The 17,184-nt window shown below is 45.4% G+C and overlaps 1 protein-coding gene across 1 annotated transcript in view; it reads left to right on the top strand.

Moving 5' to 3' along the window:
* Cadps (calcium dependent secretion activator) overlaps nt 1-17,184 on the top strand; it is a 445,453-nt gene that overhangs the window by 253,083 nt on the left and 175,186 nt on the right. The window contains 2 exon segments of the mRNA XM_026779941.1: nt 2,957-3,068; nt 6,719-6,858. Coding sequence (XP_026635742.1) covers nt 2,957-3,068; nt 6,719-6,858 — 252 coding nt within the window.

Genomic DNA, 17,184 nt, shown 5'->3' with positions numbered 1-17,184 from the left:
CCAGAATGGCTAAAATGAAAAACACCAATGATAGCCTTTGCTGGAGAGGGTGTGGAGAAAGGGGTACACTCATCCATTGCTGGTGGGAATGCAAAAAAGAGTAGACATTTTCATAACTGTTTTTTCTCCACAGGACAGAGGTGTAGGAAGGGTCTGAGGATTAAGCCTTCTTGGTAGGAGGGAGCTGACAGTAGCCCTCACTGAATCCAATCCTTTATGCAGTATAGAAGTTTCCTTTCAATAGCCCAGGACAGGCAGTCACTGCACAGCCATCTTCCAGCCTGTGTCCTCAGCCCAGGGAGATTGACTCCATACTGGCTTCAGAGGCCTGGGGCAGTGTTGTATGGGAGGAGCTGCAGGCCGCTTCCAGTCACTCAGCTCCTGGCCACCAGCTAGCTTTACCTGAAATAATTGCATGGAAGCTGTATTCTTTCAAACATTGCTTGGCCCATTAGTTTTAACCTCTTATTGGCTAGCTCTTACATATTGATCTAACCCATTTCTAATATTCTGTGTAGCACCACGAGCTGGTTTACCAGGAAAGATCTTAACCTACGTCTGTCTGGAGTGGGAAAATCATGGCGACTGCCTGACTCAGCTTCTTTCTCCCAGCATTCTGTTCTGTTTACTTCACCTACCTAAGGGCTGGCCTATCAAATGGGCCAAGGCAGTTTCTTTATTCCTTAACCAATGAAAGCAACAGATAGATAAAGACACTCCCACATCATGGCAGGATGTCTCAGAGGCCTCCGGCTCAGGAGGGGCCCTGGTTTCCTTTAGCGTTCTCCTGCGGTGATTTTGTCTGTAAGGGCGCATGTGGAATGAAGTCCCCCTAGGAGAGGGCACAGAAAAAGTGCTGAGGAAAAGAAATATCCCTGATGGTTTCATGCCGTTTTAAATATGTTTGTGTGCACATGCCTGTGTGTGTTTCTGCCTGTGTGTCTTTTTGTCTGTCTGTCTGTCAGTCTGTGTGACTCTACCCTGAAGGATTATGTAGCTGTTCCTCTTCCATTTAGTTCATGGCATTGGCTTCATGAAATGCAACCTTGAGACTAATGGTCATGCTTCCATAATCTCGTGAAAGAGGACATAAAAGCAGCCAATAAGCACAGAGCAAAATGTGAAGCCCACTAACAGTCAAAGGAGTACCCGTGAGGGCAGAAGAGAGGGATCATCCTTTTAGAACACTTTCTGTTCTTATAGACGGCCCAGGTTTGTTCCCCATCATTCACAGTGCCGCTCACAGTCACCCTGACCCTCACTCAGTTCCAGAGGTCCAATCCCCCCTTCAGGCTTCCGTATGCCCTACCCACATAAGCAGGACACGTGCATTCATCCGTGCAAAGAACTCATACACATGAAACAGAAATAAATACACCTTTTAAAAGAATTCTCATAAAATGATCATGACAAAATAGGCCAGCAACAAGGTGAGAAGCAATGCCCTGGGCAGAGTAAGAATGATGCCCTTTGTTTATACTCAACTCCAGATATAGGGTGGTCATTGTCTTTACATGAAGTACCCGAGGAGCAGGTATCACAGACTCATGTTCACTGCTGTATACATAAATGATAAAAGTGTTTCTTGATGAGGAAACACCTCTCCTCTAGATCTCTATCCCAAGGAAATTATCAACCAAGGTAAATTCTTTAAGTATTATCTTATATCCAACTCAGTTGCCATGATAGACTAATGGTTACATAAACTACAATGTATTTATACAATGTAAAGCTGTAGTCATTAAAACCAGATTTTTAACAAATGCCTGGCAGTATGGGAAATTGGTTATATAATGTAAAAACAATCTGTAGATAAAAGCTGTTGTCTGTACTGTTTCCTGGCCCTGTAAAAGAACATATATTTTATACTACTTGTTCATCCAAAAATATTTATTCCATGCCTTCCATGTATGTATGACGCACTATGCTAAGTTGTAAGGGTTGTAATATAAATGAACAGAACCGTGTTCTCGTGGAGTTGAGAAAATATAACACAATTCTCAAGTTAGCCATCATGAGTACGCCCATTTAGCACAAATCCCTGGTGGCTGGAGGCAGAACAAGATGCTGTTCTAAAGACAGGTTTGTACCTGGGCTCAGCTTCCACTACGAGTTCAGAGGATGTATGTATTCTCCCTGAAGGTGACATTTAGGCCATCCCTGACAAGGTAGTAAAAGTAGAGAGAAACCCTGCCACCTGAGAGAACTGTGCAGGTGACAGGCAGTCCAGCAAAGGCAAGAGAAGCAGGTGACAGGGAGGTCACAGGAAAGGGTCAGTGCTGCACCGAGAAACTTCCCCGGGGTGGCCTAGAAGATAACGCCTGCTCAGTGCACAGGGCGACAGGGCCACAAAAATCTTCTCTTTTTAGTTACATAATCGGTAGAGGTGCAGCCTCAGAGCGGACAAAAGGTGAATAAAGAAACCATTTCTGAGCAGCTGCTCGCTGGTGTGAGCCAAGCCCTGGCTCCACCCCCATGCTGGATAATCTAGACTTCCGGGGCTGAGACATCCCCTCATCCCTAGCCTTCCATCTTGCAGACCCTCTTGGTGGTAAAGCGCCTCTCAGTCCTCTTTTCCTCTTCTCCTTGAGAGAGGCTCCCCCTGTGCCCCGTGGCTGCTGAAGTTCCTCTGTCAGGACAGACCAAAGTTCCGCTGCCCGTGAAGCAGGTGTTCCAGGGCCGAGAGGAGAGGCTGGTGAATGTGTAATATTGTTTGCAGGGAAGAGACCATCAGCGGGAACCTCTCTGACTTCCCCTGGCGCTAGGCACTCTGGGAAGGCCCATGGCGAGTTTCGGAGCTTCTGCCTTGTATCCGCCTCCTAAGTTAATCAACACTTTTCTGTCACTCTGGCAGCTTTGGGGCACTGGGACTGGATGTGACAGTCGACGCTGTGTTAAATTAACCAAGAGCGACCTATTGCCAAGGTGCACACTGAATCTGACATTCTCTCCACAGCTGGGGCACCCAAGGCGACTTCTCCACCACGCATGCGCTGCCAGCTGTTAAAGTAAAGCTTTTCACCGAGAGCACTGGCGTCCTGGCCCTGGAAGACAAGGAGCTCGGGCGGGTGAGTGCTCCCTATGGCAAGGGGCACATAGTGGGTGACTGGGGTACCTCTCCTACCCCGAAGTCATCAGCAAGCAGTACAGTAAGTGCCGAGGGGCCTACAGCCTGGACAGTGCAATGTCACCTGTGACAAGACCTTGAGCCAGTTTCTCAACCTGTCTGAGTCACAGGGTGTCCTCCATACTCTCTGGCTAGCACGAGTGTGTTTTGGAGGACAGGTTGGGGAGACTCCACGCCATCAGACTGGAGAGCTGTTTATGGCAAAGCTATGTCATGCCTCTGACTGGCTTAGCATGAGATTTGTGGCATTGAACTGCCTAACTTCCTGGCAGCATTAAAATCAACACATTTGGATAAAAGAGGAACAAATAGAAATTAGTGTTTCAATGCTGACATTCAAAATATAAACACTTGAATTGTTTGCCTTACCCTCAGGTAGAAAACACTGTAGAAATGACAGATTTGGGACCCTCCTGTTGGAGAACCAGGGTATCAGTTAGCCAATTGACTGAGCCATTAAACAGCTTTAAGGAAAGCACCCTTGACTGCCTTGGAAACATGCCCACAATGCCATGCTCTGAGATGTCACATATAGTTAAGGTATAGGTGAAGTTGACTGTAAACAGGGTTTTTTTGTTTTTGGGGTTTTTTTGTTTTTTAATCTCTGCCGATATCAGGTGGGAACAAAAGAGAGTCAGGAGGGCTGTAGGATACTCCTGCACAGAAAGACTCCCCCTCCCCATCCAATGCTGAACATCCCGCCCCACCATTTCCAGCAGAGATCAGACCCAGGGATACAGTGATCAAAATAGCTTCAAAATAGTGCTCCAGCTTTCCTGATAGAGATGACTGACGAAAATCATTCCTGTGAACTGTGAGAAACCTGTCCAGACCCAGAGTCACAGAAAGCCCAGCCACCCCAGTTCCATCCTCAGGGATGCTGTACTGGCAACGGTACAAGGCTCGGACCTTGAGGGATTTCATAGATGTCCCCCAAGGCAAATACTCACTCAAGCCCGGAGGGATCCAGCTGCTTGTGAGGAATGCTGACAGCTCGCCAATCATTTGCACACTGCATGACCCCCATGGAGAATTAGAGCAGTAGAGGCTGTGGGATTGCTGCTGTCCATACAGGGACTTACTTTTTGGTGACTGCACGCTAGCTTCTTTCTCCTTCATGCTTCAGGAACTCTCGGCTGACTCTGAGGTGCAGGCAGCACCATGTTTCCCAAGTGCAGTCATTCTCTATGCCACACGGATGTATGTGGTGAGCTAGTTTTACCAAGCAGAGCAGAGCCTGCCGCCAGAGTCCTGGGGTTGGCTTCATCCCTTCAGCCATCTTGAGTTTATTCCATCTGTGTTACGTCTTACACGCATAAAATTTTAAAAATAAGCAAATTTTTTAATTTACTCTTAAAAATAATTTCTTGAGGGTAGGGAGAGGTCTCCACTATCCATGACCACCCTCACTCCCAACTCCGGCCCTACAGAGTGTCCGTGGGAGTGATTTACATATTTCCCACATTTTTAACCAAAGAGGCCCCCCTTAAGTGAAAAAAAGACTAAGAGAGGTTAAGGTATATATGATTATATATGGCTATATGTGCCTCTTTTAATAAAACAGGCACAAATTATACATATATACATATACACATTGATCTATTAGTCCAGTGTAGCCCATGCTAACCTGATTCTTTTTGCACAGCTGTGTAGTATTTCAATTGTGTATATAGGTTTGATTTAATTAATCTGGTGATTAATATTTAGAATAATTCATCTCTGAAGGTATAAACAATGCTTTGCTGAGCTGCCTTAGCTATATTTTTGCATGTGTATATCATATCAGACATGTATGATAAAATTTCAAAAAAGAACTATTTTGCTGATCGAATTCTGAATTTTGACAGAGACTTCCAAATTATCTTCTTGCCAGTTTATACATGCACACGTGATGTGAGTGTGCCCATCCTCCGTGCCAGTTTGTACATACACATGCAATGTGGGTGTGCCCATCCTCCATGCCAGTTTATACAGGCACACATGATGTGTGTGTGCCCATCCCCACGCCGACACTAGCATGGCAGGGTTAGCACATGTATCCAGCAGATGCAATGGCAGAGCTTGCTGGATATGACCGTTAATGTTGCACACAGGGTGAACAGAAATCAACTCAGGTAGAACTCCTTAACTTCCAACACTTACAGAGCACAGACACAAAAGCTATGAGTTATTCATTGTGCCTGAGTCCTGGGAAGAAAGCTCACAGCAAGAGATGAACCCTTTGTGAAGCGGGATTGCCTTTCCTGGAGAATGGAAGCAGGTTAGAGAGAGAAACGGGCTCAGGCCAGAGATCAGCCTAAAAAAAGAAAAACACCCAGGATACGGCAGTCTCTGCAGGCTAGCCCTGCACCGACACCAGGAAGAGGAGCTCTGATCGCTGGAGTTCAGCTTCCTAGAGGGCTGGGTTGTGGCAGCCAGTTCATATTCCCACATCAACTCACCAATGAGACACCTGTCCCTAAAGATTGACAAGGTGCCACATCACTCAGCGCCCTTGGGGGCCGCTCCCGAGGTCCTGCAGATCCAAAATCGCACTGCTCTGCCTCTAAGTACATTGGCTCTGTATTACACATCTTCTCGTATTCTTTAAATCACCTTAGACTCCTCATCTATAATTTATATTCATTTATATAGAAATGTAAATGCTATGTAAATACTCTTTTCTGTGCTGGTTAGGAAATGAAGACCAGGGGGAAATTCTATATGTGCTCAGTGCAGATAATTATTTTCTTCCCAAATGTTTTAAATCTTTGGTTGGCCAAACACTTACCTGTGGAATGTCAGATCCAGAGGATCAACTACAGTTGTTTCTCTTCATCTAGGGCTTATGTTTTTGAATGTATATTAATATAAAAGCAACAAATATAACATAAAATTCTAGTGTGTTGTTATCAGGCTAATTGATCAAAACTACTTGCCAGCAATGGAGTGTGATGGAGCCCTTCATGGCCGCCTAGCTTTGCCCCGACCCTCCAGACACCAAAGATTAGAGCAGTACAGCCAAGCACAGTGGATCTGACACACTGCCTAGCAGCATTTTTCGGAGCAGAAGCCCCTTTAAGCTCCTTTCCCCCAAAGCACAACAAGAGGGAGTCCCCCAGGAGCCAGCAACTATGGCCTATGTGTGGCCCTGTATGGGTCTCTCCCTGACATACACACTCAGGCTTCGAAATGTTTCTCTTCCTATGATCGTGCAAGTTAGAAAAGGAAAAGTCCCAGACCTGTCTATCATGAATGTCTATTTCTTCTTGAGAGGCTGCCATAATTGATGGGAGACAGGCAGTGTTCTTTCTCCCAGGTTACTCTGCTACTTCTGAATCTTAGCAAAAACAAAACAGGCTCACAAAGTCACCATCCTTGCTCCTACAGACCAAGCCAAGGAGAGAAAGAAGGAAGCAACAGAACATTTTATCCGTAGCTATGACTATGGTTAATTATGGTTAATAGAGGGATCTCAGGGGTGGGACGGGGCTAATTGTCATGTCTTCACATCAACACCTCAAATACAAAAAAAAAAAAAAAAAAAAAAAAAAAGACTGTGTGCTGTCTCTGTTTTCCAACAAAAACAAATACTTTTTTTTTCCCTTACAGGTTATCCTCCACCCCACCCCTAACAGCCCCAAACAATCTGAGTGGCACAAAATGACAGTCTCCAAAAACTGCCCCGATCAAGACCTCAAAATCAAACTTGCTGTCCGAATGGATAAGCCTCAAAACATGAAGCACTCCGGGTAAGTGTTTCCTTCCCAGTTGGAGATGTGTGTCCATTGCTTTCTAGAGACAAAAGTAGAACAGAAGGGTGTCTCTCAGTGAGAGATCACTTACCTGGAACGTATAAAGATCAGTTTTGGATGCCCAGAAGTGCAGGAAATGAGTTAAACAAAACCCAAAGGGACTCCAGAGAACCTTGGGGAAAGGAGCTGAAAAGCGCCCACAAGCAGCTATTAACACTGCTATTAGCGAATGTACTGCTGGCTGTCTCCATAACATTCTCCAACTCTACTTACTGCATTTTCATGGATACCAGCAGGAGAATAACTCCCCTCTCCCCCTGAGAGGACTCCCAGCACAGTTCAAACCTGGTCAAAGAATAATGGGGTTGTGTTTGGGGAGGTCTCATGGGTTATATGTTCCTGCCAGAGGCCTCCAGGGGTCCCTCCCTCTAACCTTGGTGGACAGCCACCTTATTGAGGTATGATCAAGTGACTAAATCAGGTCCAAAATGATGTCAGGTTGACTAAAGTCATAGCTCCCAAAGTTAAAAATCTGTACCCTTAATTCTGTGAAGGCTTGCTGGTATGGCCAGTTGAGTGACTATAAGCAGAGCAAGAAGAATCAGGAACGTTTTGCTTTAGAGAACAAAGCAATGACTTTTTTTTTAAACCAAAGGGTTGGTGGTGACTGGTTACTGTACAGCCACGGCCTCCGAAATGGTCTTGTAAACTGTGATCGCTTGCAGAGGAGCAGGACCGTGTAACTGTGAAGAGGGGAGAGTCTAGACAGCAGAAGAAACTGGGCTTTCTGTCAGACGCTGTGTGGGTGCCGTTTGACAACTGGCAGTCATCCTCCATAACCTTCCAGTGACTGGAAAGCACCCCTAAGTCCCATGGAGAACTCAGGATTGCAAACCTGGCCTGGAAGTCTATGGAAGCGGGAGACCTGTTACCTAGTGATAGCCAGCAACCCAGACCAGTGGAAAAGAAGCCTGCAAGAAGTCCAAAATAACAGGACAGGAAGTGGACATTCTTGCATGGTAGCAGGGTTTACATCATGCGGTCAGTGCCTACTTGTGATGCCTACCAAAGGCTGTTCACAGGCCAGACACCACTCCCCAAATGCCATGTCTGCCTTAGGCTGGTAGGCGTCACACAGCACATTGTTGAAGTCAGCTATTCCCAAAGCCAAGTGGGATTGAATCTTGAGAAACCTGTGAGGAAGGATGCCAGCTACTTACACACTTACTCCTGACTCTCAGTCATTGCTAATCAGACCAGCCAGGTGTTCTTCGTTTCACTTAGCATCTTATCAAGCAGGAGTTCAAAGTCAATCTGGACAGTGTGCTAAGACCCTGTCAAACAAACAAACAAAAAAAAAAAAAAACACTGCAATGTTGCAGTGTTGAGGAAATGGCCCTATCGATAAAGTTCTTGCTTTGCCAGCGAGAGCTCCTGAGTTTGGACCCTAGCACCACACAGCAATGCTTGTCTGCAATCCCAACCCTGGGCAGGCAGAGGCAGGTGGACCCCTGGAGCTTACTGGGTCAGTCAGTAGCCTAGTCAGCTGGGTGAGCTCTAAGGGTAAGGTGAAAAGCTGTCTCAGAAAAGAAGGTTGGGCCTGACTTAGGAAGATGCCTCTTCGCTATCATACACACACACACACACACACACACACACACACCTACATGCACGTGCCAACACAAACATGCATACTCTATACACACACAGGGCCATGTTCCTGAGGTTAGCTTTCCTTCTCATTATCACACTCCTGGTATATGTTTTCCAGAAATATGAACAATGTTTCCCTCAATATTCCTTCTTTCTCCAAGCTCCATAGTCTCGATTTCAAGAAATAAGAGTTGAGGATTGACAGGTTCCTGTAGTATTATTTAAGGAATCGTTCTCTATCTTTAGTACAACATGACTCATAAACAGTAAATATCTGTTACGGGAACCAGAAGATGTGTAAGCAGGAGGGAGGGAGAGAGAAATGGGGAAGGGAGCCGACGGAGAAAGTAAGCGTGCAGAAACACCATGCTCAAGTGACTTTTAAGAAGTCTTTAGAGGACTTAGTTTGTGCCCCATCCCACAGGCCAGGTTTCTTTGAATCCCTCTTCAAAAGCTCTCTTAGCCACCCCCAAGCAGACACTCAGCACAGTATTATTCTCAGCATTGGAGAGATCCAAGTTTCTCCTCATTTGCTCTGTGGAAAAAGAAGTATTTGACTCAGGGACTTTTCCGTGGACTCATTGGTGAGCGTGCTAGCATACTATAGGCTACCTTCATAGTATGAATGGGGGAGATATTTAGCTCATGTCTGCCAAGTTCCCAAATGAATGTATCACTAGGCTGCCATTCAAACATTCCTCCTGCCAAGAAATACACCAGGAGAGTCTGGAAGAGCTTCAAGGAGTAAATAAGGGGTTCGTGATAGCGAGTCAGACCCCGTGTGGCCCAAATGGGACAAACAACCTTCATCACATAAGGAATGATTAAGAACAAAGCATTTCTGGAGGGAGCTCGGTAGCTTTGGTTTTATAAAGCACTTGCCTTGCTTGAGTTCATCGCCAAGATCCTCATAAACAGCCTAGGTGTGGGGACGCACATTGACCTTCTCGGCACCGAGGAGGTAGAGACAGTCAGGCCTCTGGAGTTTGCAGCCGACTTGGTGAGCTGCAGGCCAGTGAGGAGAACTTGCCTCAAAAAGCAGAAAGGATGACGACACCCAAGAAATAACACCCAAGGTTGATATCTGGATTCCAGAGGCCACAAACCTCATGCGTGTGCACACCTACGCACGTAAGCACGCACAATATTTATGGACATTTTTCCATTTGAACATAGGTAGTAGGGTGATTGAGCCCTACAGTGTGGGGATGGCCGATAAAAACAGTAGAGTCACAGCTTGAGTAATGGGGGAAAGAGTCTTGAAGAGACATAACTGAGACTTACGTTCTAACTGCTCAAGCCTGCAAACAAAGTCCGAGGTCTTGGGCATGCTCCTTGATAGTGCGCCACAGTTTCTCAGATAAGCCCCAGGGCCATCCAGAAGATCTACGGAGTTTCCTAAAGGCCAGTTAAAATCAACAGTGCCTTTTGGCTTCGAGCGTTAGCTTCCAGGAGTCTTTGAGAATTAGGCACTCCAAGTGGCTTTCTGGCTTCTCATCTCCCCTCCACAGGGAAGGGGTACCTTCACATCTCTCTCCCCGCATCTTATCTCCAAACGAGCCCTAGAGGCAGCAGAAAGCCCATCCTCCCATCTTAGCCTGCGTCCTCTCCATTCAGCCAGGTGCTCAGGCCTACAGCCTTGAGGTCATGTTGGGCATTTCTCACACTTCCTTTCTACAAACTCCAAAGTCTATCTTCAAATCCCTTGTACTCAGTTTTCAGGCTGGATCCTGACTCCAGCTCCTCACCCCCACTCTTCTCCTTCCCCCTGGGCTCCAAGTCTCCCCTACTTCTCCCCCCAACACTTGTTGCCTGGTAACCCCTCACTCATTCTTTACCTCCTGTAGTCTATCTATTCCATACTGCGAGATTTCCTTCTTAACCTTGGTCCTGTCGCTCAAGTGCTAGATAGCATCCATTGACCATCCATCTCACTCAGAGCAAAGGCCTGGGCTGTTACCATAGCAATAAGGCACTACCTTTCTGACCTGGAGCACTGCTACAGCCTCATTGGCCTCCTTGGGTATTAGAGAAGCACAGGTCACCTCAGGGCCTTTGGGCTTGCTGTCACTTCTGCCTTATGGCCCCTCCTGTCTATTCAGCTCCCTGGAAATGTCCCCAGGCCTTGTGAGAATTCCTTCCTTTATTCTCTTGAGTGTTATAATGGCCATCTCGATTTCTTTCCCCTCTCCATCTTGCTTTCAAAATAAATCGGCTTTCTGCATGATATAGTACACACATTTCCTTGTTCATTTATCATCTGTCTTTCTTCTTAGAATGTCAGTTCCCTTCCATAAGGCCACTTGTCCTCTTCAGTCACAGTACCTAGCATAGAACATACATTTTATAACAGCCTCATATATTCTTTGGAATCTCACTTTACAGATAGACAAACTGAGGCTCACCATGGGGAAAACCCTCACCATGGTGAAAACCCTCATGAGTCCAAGTAAACACTGGAGTTAGGCTCAGGTTTCTTTTTCAGTTCAGTCCTAACTGAAGGCCTGAACCTTGGCTAACTCTGCATGACCCTGGTCAGGGTTATCCAAGGAGCCACTGTGGCTACCAACAACAACTCGTACCTTCTCTGTGTCCCTTTTTTATTGGAAGGTGAGGAGGGCTAAAGTCCTTTCCTCTTCCATGGTCTTGACTGGGTCACAGCATATACCTCCCGTTCTTCAAATTTGTCCCAGCCCTTTGCTGCCCTCAGGTCCCCAAAGTACCCACTGTTTCTGTTGGTACAAGCTGTTCACCACAGTGCCAGGACAGGCCAATAGAATGCTCTCAAGACTCCAGGCTCTCTGCCTGGCTCCTGTATTCACAGTTCATGGCAATTAGGTTAGGATGTCTGGTACTGCTCAATCATTCTACGGCATAGCTGCACTCTCCTCTGTGTCTCTATCTCTTTGTAACTCTGTGTGTGTGTGTGTGTGTGTGTGTGTGTGTGTGTGTGTGTGTGTGTGTGTGTATGTGTATGTCTCCTCGCTCTCTGTGTCACTGTCTTTCTGTCTCTCTATCTCTGAGCATATCCTTTCTGTTTATCTGTCTGTTTGTCTCTACCTCTTTGTAACTCTGTCTGTGTGTCTGTCTGTGTGTCTGTCTCTCTGTGTCACATCTTTTCTGTCTAGTTGTCCTTTGTCTCTATCTCTTTCTCCCTCTGTGTCTCTTTGTCTCTGTGTGTGTGTCTGTCTATCTCTCTGGCACTGTCTTTCTGTCTATCTCTAAGCATATCCTGTTTATCTGTCTCTTTGTCTTTATCTCTTTGTAACTCTGTCTCTCTCTCTCTGTCACTGTCTTTCTATCTTTCCTCTGTCTCTATCTCTTTCCCCCTCTGTGTCTCTTTGTCTCTGTGTGTGTGAAGGAGAGAGAAGGAGGAGGAGACAGACAGGTTCTTAAGTAACCCAGGCTGGTCTGGAACACTTTACATAACCAAAGATGACCTTGTGTCGCTCCCTGATCCTTCTACTCTGTTGCTAAGTTACAGATACACTACCACACCCACTATGGGGGGGGCAGACAATGGGACCTAAGGCTTTGAACACACCAAATAAGCACTGTGCCAACTAAGGACATTCCCAGCTCTCACTGCTGATTGCCTATCAGTGATTTTCTCATATCAAAATATCAGGCTATAGCCTCAGCTACGCTCTCCTTGCATTTCTGTTCCATTTTGTTCAGTGTGTTAAAGCTCTCCGAGTAGAGATAAGAAGTCTAAAATTATTATATTCTCTTGGTGAACTAGCCCCACTTATCACTACAGAACAACCTTCTGCTTCTCTCTGCCAGTATTTTTGCCTTAAGATTTACTCTCCATGGCAGCAATGTGGGCCCTGCAGAGTAGCTATTAGCAAGGTGCATCCTTTTGTAGGATTCTATTTTTAACTCACGTTGATCTTTTTTTTCTTGCTGGATATGATGGCACAAACTGTAATCTTAGCAGTCAAGAGAGCTGGGGCAGAAAAATAGAAATCTCTAGGCTAGCCTGGGCTACAAAATGAAACTGTATCTAAAATATTAAGTAAGTGACATAAATTATCTGCTTTTCTTGTTGGCAGTACAGAGTTAGGTAAGGCTTTTAATTCTAGCCTGAGTCCTTGCCCTTATAATTGTGATAATAGCTCATTTATACTTAATGTGATAACTGATAGGGCAAAGTTTAAAATCACCATTCTGCTATCTGTCACTTATGGTATATATATGAGATGGAGAAGAAGAGAAGAGAGAGAAGGTGTGAGAGAGAGGCGGGGAGATGGGAAACAGAGGCAACACCTATGTGGGCCACAGCATGCATGTGGAGGTCAAGGGTCAGCTTCTGGGATTTGATAAATCTCCCTCTGCCCTGACACTTGTGGGTGGTCTTCAGGTCATGGGGCTTCCATAGCAAAGTCTGAGCCATGTCATCTTGCTGTTTTTTACCTCATTGTCACATCTGGTCTCTATGTCCTTGCCTCCTCAGTTTTTCCTGTCTCTTTTTGGATTAACTGAATATGTTTAGGGTTCTGTTCTACGTTCTTTATTACGCATTTCCTCTTAATAAGGGGAAATGGCTAAGGACAGTTGCAGTCAGTGAGCAGTAGCTACAGACAAGGGACTTATCCTCTCTGTACTTCCTTTCACACACACACACACACACACACACACACCCCAAATGCAGATAACCACAAAACTGGCCTCATAGAACTACCGTGAGGATTAAAGGAATTATTGCATGTAGAAATTTATATATGGCTAGTTTTGAAATGTGGCATGAGCTATAGCTACACAAAAGAATCGGTGATGGTGGTGACATAATGATGGTGCTGGTGGTGGTGGAGGTGGTGGTGATGGTGGCAATGGCAATGGTCGTTGAGGTGGGAGATGGTGATGATAGTGTTGGTAGGGGCAGGGGTGGTAGTAGAGGAGGTGGTAGTGGCCATTCCTACTGCCTACTGTTTTGAGGGGAAGTATTTTAATTTTTTTGTTTGTTTTTGAATCAGGGCCTCATTATGTATCCCTGTCTGAGCTGGAACCCACTTCATAGAACAGGCTGGTGCTGACTCACAAAGATTCACTTTCTTTAGACCTTTCCCCACCCCATGTTTCTTCCCACTAGAACACTTCATAAAGGCTTATTCAGCCGTAGCCTTCCCAGGCCTCCTGTTCTTCTTTAGTTTGCAGGGATGGTGTCCCAGTGGGAGTGCTGGGGTTTGCTGTGCTCTGTTTCTCTCTTCTAAGAAGAAATTATCCTCTAATAAAAGGAAGTAAGTTCCAAAGATTTGCTGTGCAAGATACTAATCATGGCTAAAAACCACATTGTCACTACTCCTGAAAAATCCCTGAGAGAGTGGACTTTAAGTATTCACATCATTAAAAAAGTCAAGAGTCTACAAAGTAATAAGCTAATTAGTTCTATTTAGCCACTGCATTCCTATGTGCATGTGTGTATCATAAATATTATTTTATTAGTCAATTAAATATGAGTTTAAATGACTTTTAAAGATCATAAAATGCCTGCTCTATAGCCTGTTTGGATGCATCAGGCACTGAGGGCACAGACTCCTGAGGAGCACAAGGACAACAGCCCCTCCTCTGGCCATTCCCCATCTAGACCACCCAGCACCATCCTTCCCGTATAAGAAACCCAGGGGCAGAGGATCCTGGAGAATGCCATTGCTCTGCACTTGATGCTCGTGTCCAGGCAACCTGGAGGGGGATACACAATAAAACATTTTCACTATTAGATACTCAGGAGCACCTGCCCCGAGTGAGTTTGGTGATAAGTGTGAATGCTATTTAAGAGACAGAGCCAAGCTCCTAGCACCTATGAAAATTACGGTACTGCAAGAGCAAAGGCTACACGCATGCACACACATACACATGCGTGTGCACGCATGTTACAGACATTGCTACACTGCTGCCCTCCCACATAGTCCCAGGACAGAGGGACACTGAAGCAGGGGATCATCACTGACTCTCCTATGATGGGGGATTTCTGCAATGAATGCAGCTCAGATTCTCCACCCTCTTCTGTCTGGGCTTTGTTCATCCTTTGTAGCCCACTCAGACCTCACCTCTAACTCAGATGCCCTCAGAAAATGACGGGGATATCAGTGACCTGCTCATGTAGGTTTCATAAAGTAGTACAAGGAAACCATGATACAAAATATAACCAGAGCTCCAAAACCAGATGTGATACCTTACTATTTATTTCACCACACAGTTCTCAAAAGCTAACTGTAAACTCAGGTCGAGCCTATTCCTTGTTGCTCTTGCTGTCAGTAGAACAGGAACACCCGTGTATGCATGGCATGCATGTCTCTGAAGTCTCGTAAGCATGGTATCTCCATGTAACTCAGGAAACTAACTCAAGGAGAGCTAGCGACAGCACCAGAATCCCCTCTGAGGTGTCCCCTTCAGTCCGAGATGTAAGAAAGGCCTGTAACTGGCGTGTGTGTGTTCAGCCTTTGCTCTGTGGCATTGTAATTTTAATATGTGCTAGGAATGGAGCTCTGTTCGTTAAGCATTGTTCAGGGCTTCTGCTCACTACACCCTGGGCTGCTGGCTTAGCTGATAGTCAGCCCAAGCTTTTGGACACCCATTAGAAAGCCTCGGAATGTGAATGCTGCCACATTGGATCAATGTGCCTGGAAGTGGGAAGCCACCTGTGTGCCTAAAGTTTTGCAGTGCCCATCTGCCTCAGGTACTGCGCATTCTGTTCAGGGGAAGAACAACGTGGGCTTACCAGACAGACAGGGTGCCTCACAGCCCTTGGTGTTTCTCAGTTTTGACACCTTCTGGCATGTGCCGCATTAGCAACCCATTCCGAGGCAAGCCTCAGAGGGAGAGCCCCATCCTCGTGCAAACCAACTGGTCCTTTCCAAAGGAGAATCGTGAGTTCCCTCTGACCCCACCAGCTTTTCACTCAGACGCCTTTAAACAGAAACCCCTCTCCAGTTAGAAACACAATTCATGGGATTTGTTTTTCATTTTTAAATGTAAATGTATTTAGCTAGTATGCAAAATCAAAAATCTCTACGCAGTTGTGGGATTCCAAGCAATTCTCCAGTGTGTGTATACACTGTGTAATTTGTGTATATGAAAGAGGATGCTAGTGCGCATGTGTGCAGAGGCCAGAAGTCACACTCGGGTGTCCTTTTTCTGGAGCTGTCTGCCTTCCTTTATTCTTAAGACAAGGTCTGTGATTGATTAGCCTGGAGCTTACCCACTATGTTAGGCTGGCTGGGCAACAGGCCATGAGGATCTGCCTGTCTCTGCCTCCCCAGAGCTAGGATTACAAGCACATGCCCCGGAACCCTGCTTTTGTTTGTGGTTCTGGGGTAAACAAACTCCAGTCCTTATGCTTTCGTGGCAGGGACCTAACTGACTGAGCCGTCTCCCCAGTCCCACACAGTGTAATTGCAGTTGGGATAAACTTACCTATCCCCCTCCAACATCGAGCATTTCTCCATAGTAAAACATTTACATTTATTTGCTCTTGGTGGGGACACCTCCTGATGCAGATTCCAATGGACTCCTTAAGTTCTCTACAAAAACCACAACTTGATTATTCTATGTGGTAGCTGGGTGCATCACTGGATGGGTGTACAGGCACAGTTAAGACACGATGAGGAGGGTTCGAGGCTGCCAGACATGGTTCTGGAAAAGAGGAGAGTGACAGGCCAAGCCTCACTCTTTGACCATTGTGTAGCTTGTGTACATCAGTCCAAAGATGCTCCTAAGTTCAGGAGCAGTGACTATGATTCTTTGGGCACAGAGGTGCTTTACAACAAGGATAACATTTGCTCTCTATCTATTTTTATTGACTTATTGTCCTAGTTTCTTTGCCAAAGCTGCGATAAAATAACCTAAGAAAACCACCTTAAGAAAGAAGGGTGTACTTTGGCTTACCAAAGAGATACCAGCTACCATGGCAGGGGAAGCACAGCAGCAGGTAGGGTGGCTCCTTGGTAACCTCTCATCTGTACTGAGGAAGCAGGGAATGAGCAAGATATGGGGCCAGGCTGTAATGCATCGAGGCCTACGCCCCGTGATCCATTTCCTCCAAAGAGACTTCATCTCCTGAATATTCCACAGCCTTGCCAAACTGCCAACTGCGAACCTAGCATTAAAATATAAGTCTGTGTGGGAAACATAATTCTGTCTGTCTATCTATCTGTCTATCTATCTACCCAAACATACATATATCCATACATTCATCTATCTATATATCTTTCTGTCTATCTATCCATCTATCATCTACCATCTATTTATCATCTATCTATCTATTTATTTATCCATCTATCCATCCATCCATCTATTTATATATATATATATATCTTTCTGTCTATCTATCCATCTATCTGTCATCTATCTATTTATCATCTACCTATCCATCTGTCATCTATCATCTATTTATCATCTATCTATCATCCATCCATCTACCTATCTATATATCTTTCTGTCTATCCATCTGTCATCTATTTATCATATATCTATCCATCTATCTGTCATCTATTTATCATCTTTCTATCTACCTATCTATCATCTATCTATTTCTACCATCTCTCTATCTATCTATCTACCTATCTATCATCTATCTATCTATTTCTACCATCTATCTATCTATCTATCTATCTATCTATCTATCTATCTATCTATCTATCTATCTATCATGGTACCGGGGATGATATC

Source organism: Microtus ochrogaster, chromosome 6, assembly GCF_000317375.1.
Source record: "Microtus ochrogaster isolate Prairie Vole_2 chromosome 6, MicOch1.0, whole genome shotgun sequence".
Classification (NCBI taxonomy): domain Eukaryota; kingdom Metazoa; phylum Chordata; class Mammalia; order Rodentia; family Cricetidae; genus Microtus; species Microtus ochrogaster.
Note: the sequence above shows the minus strand (reverse complement) of the source record. Positions and strands in the feature narration are given on the sequence as shown.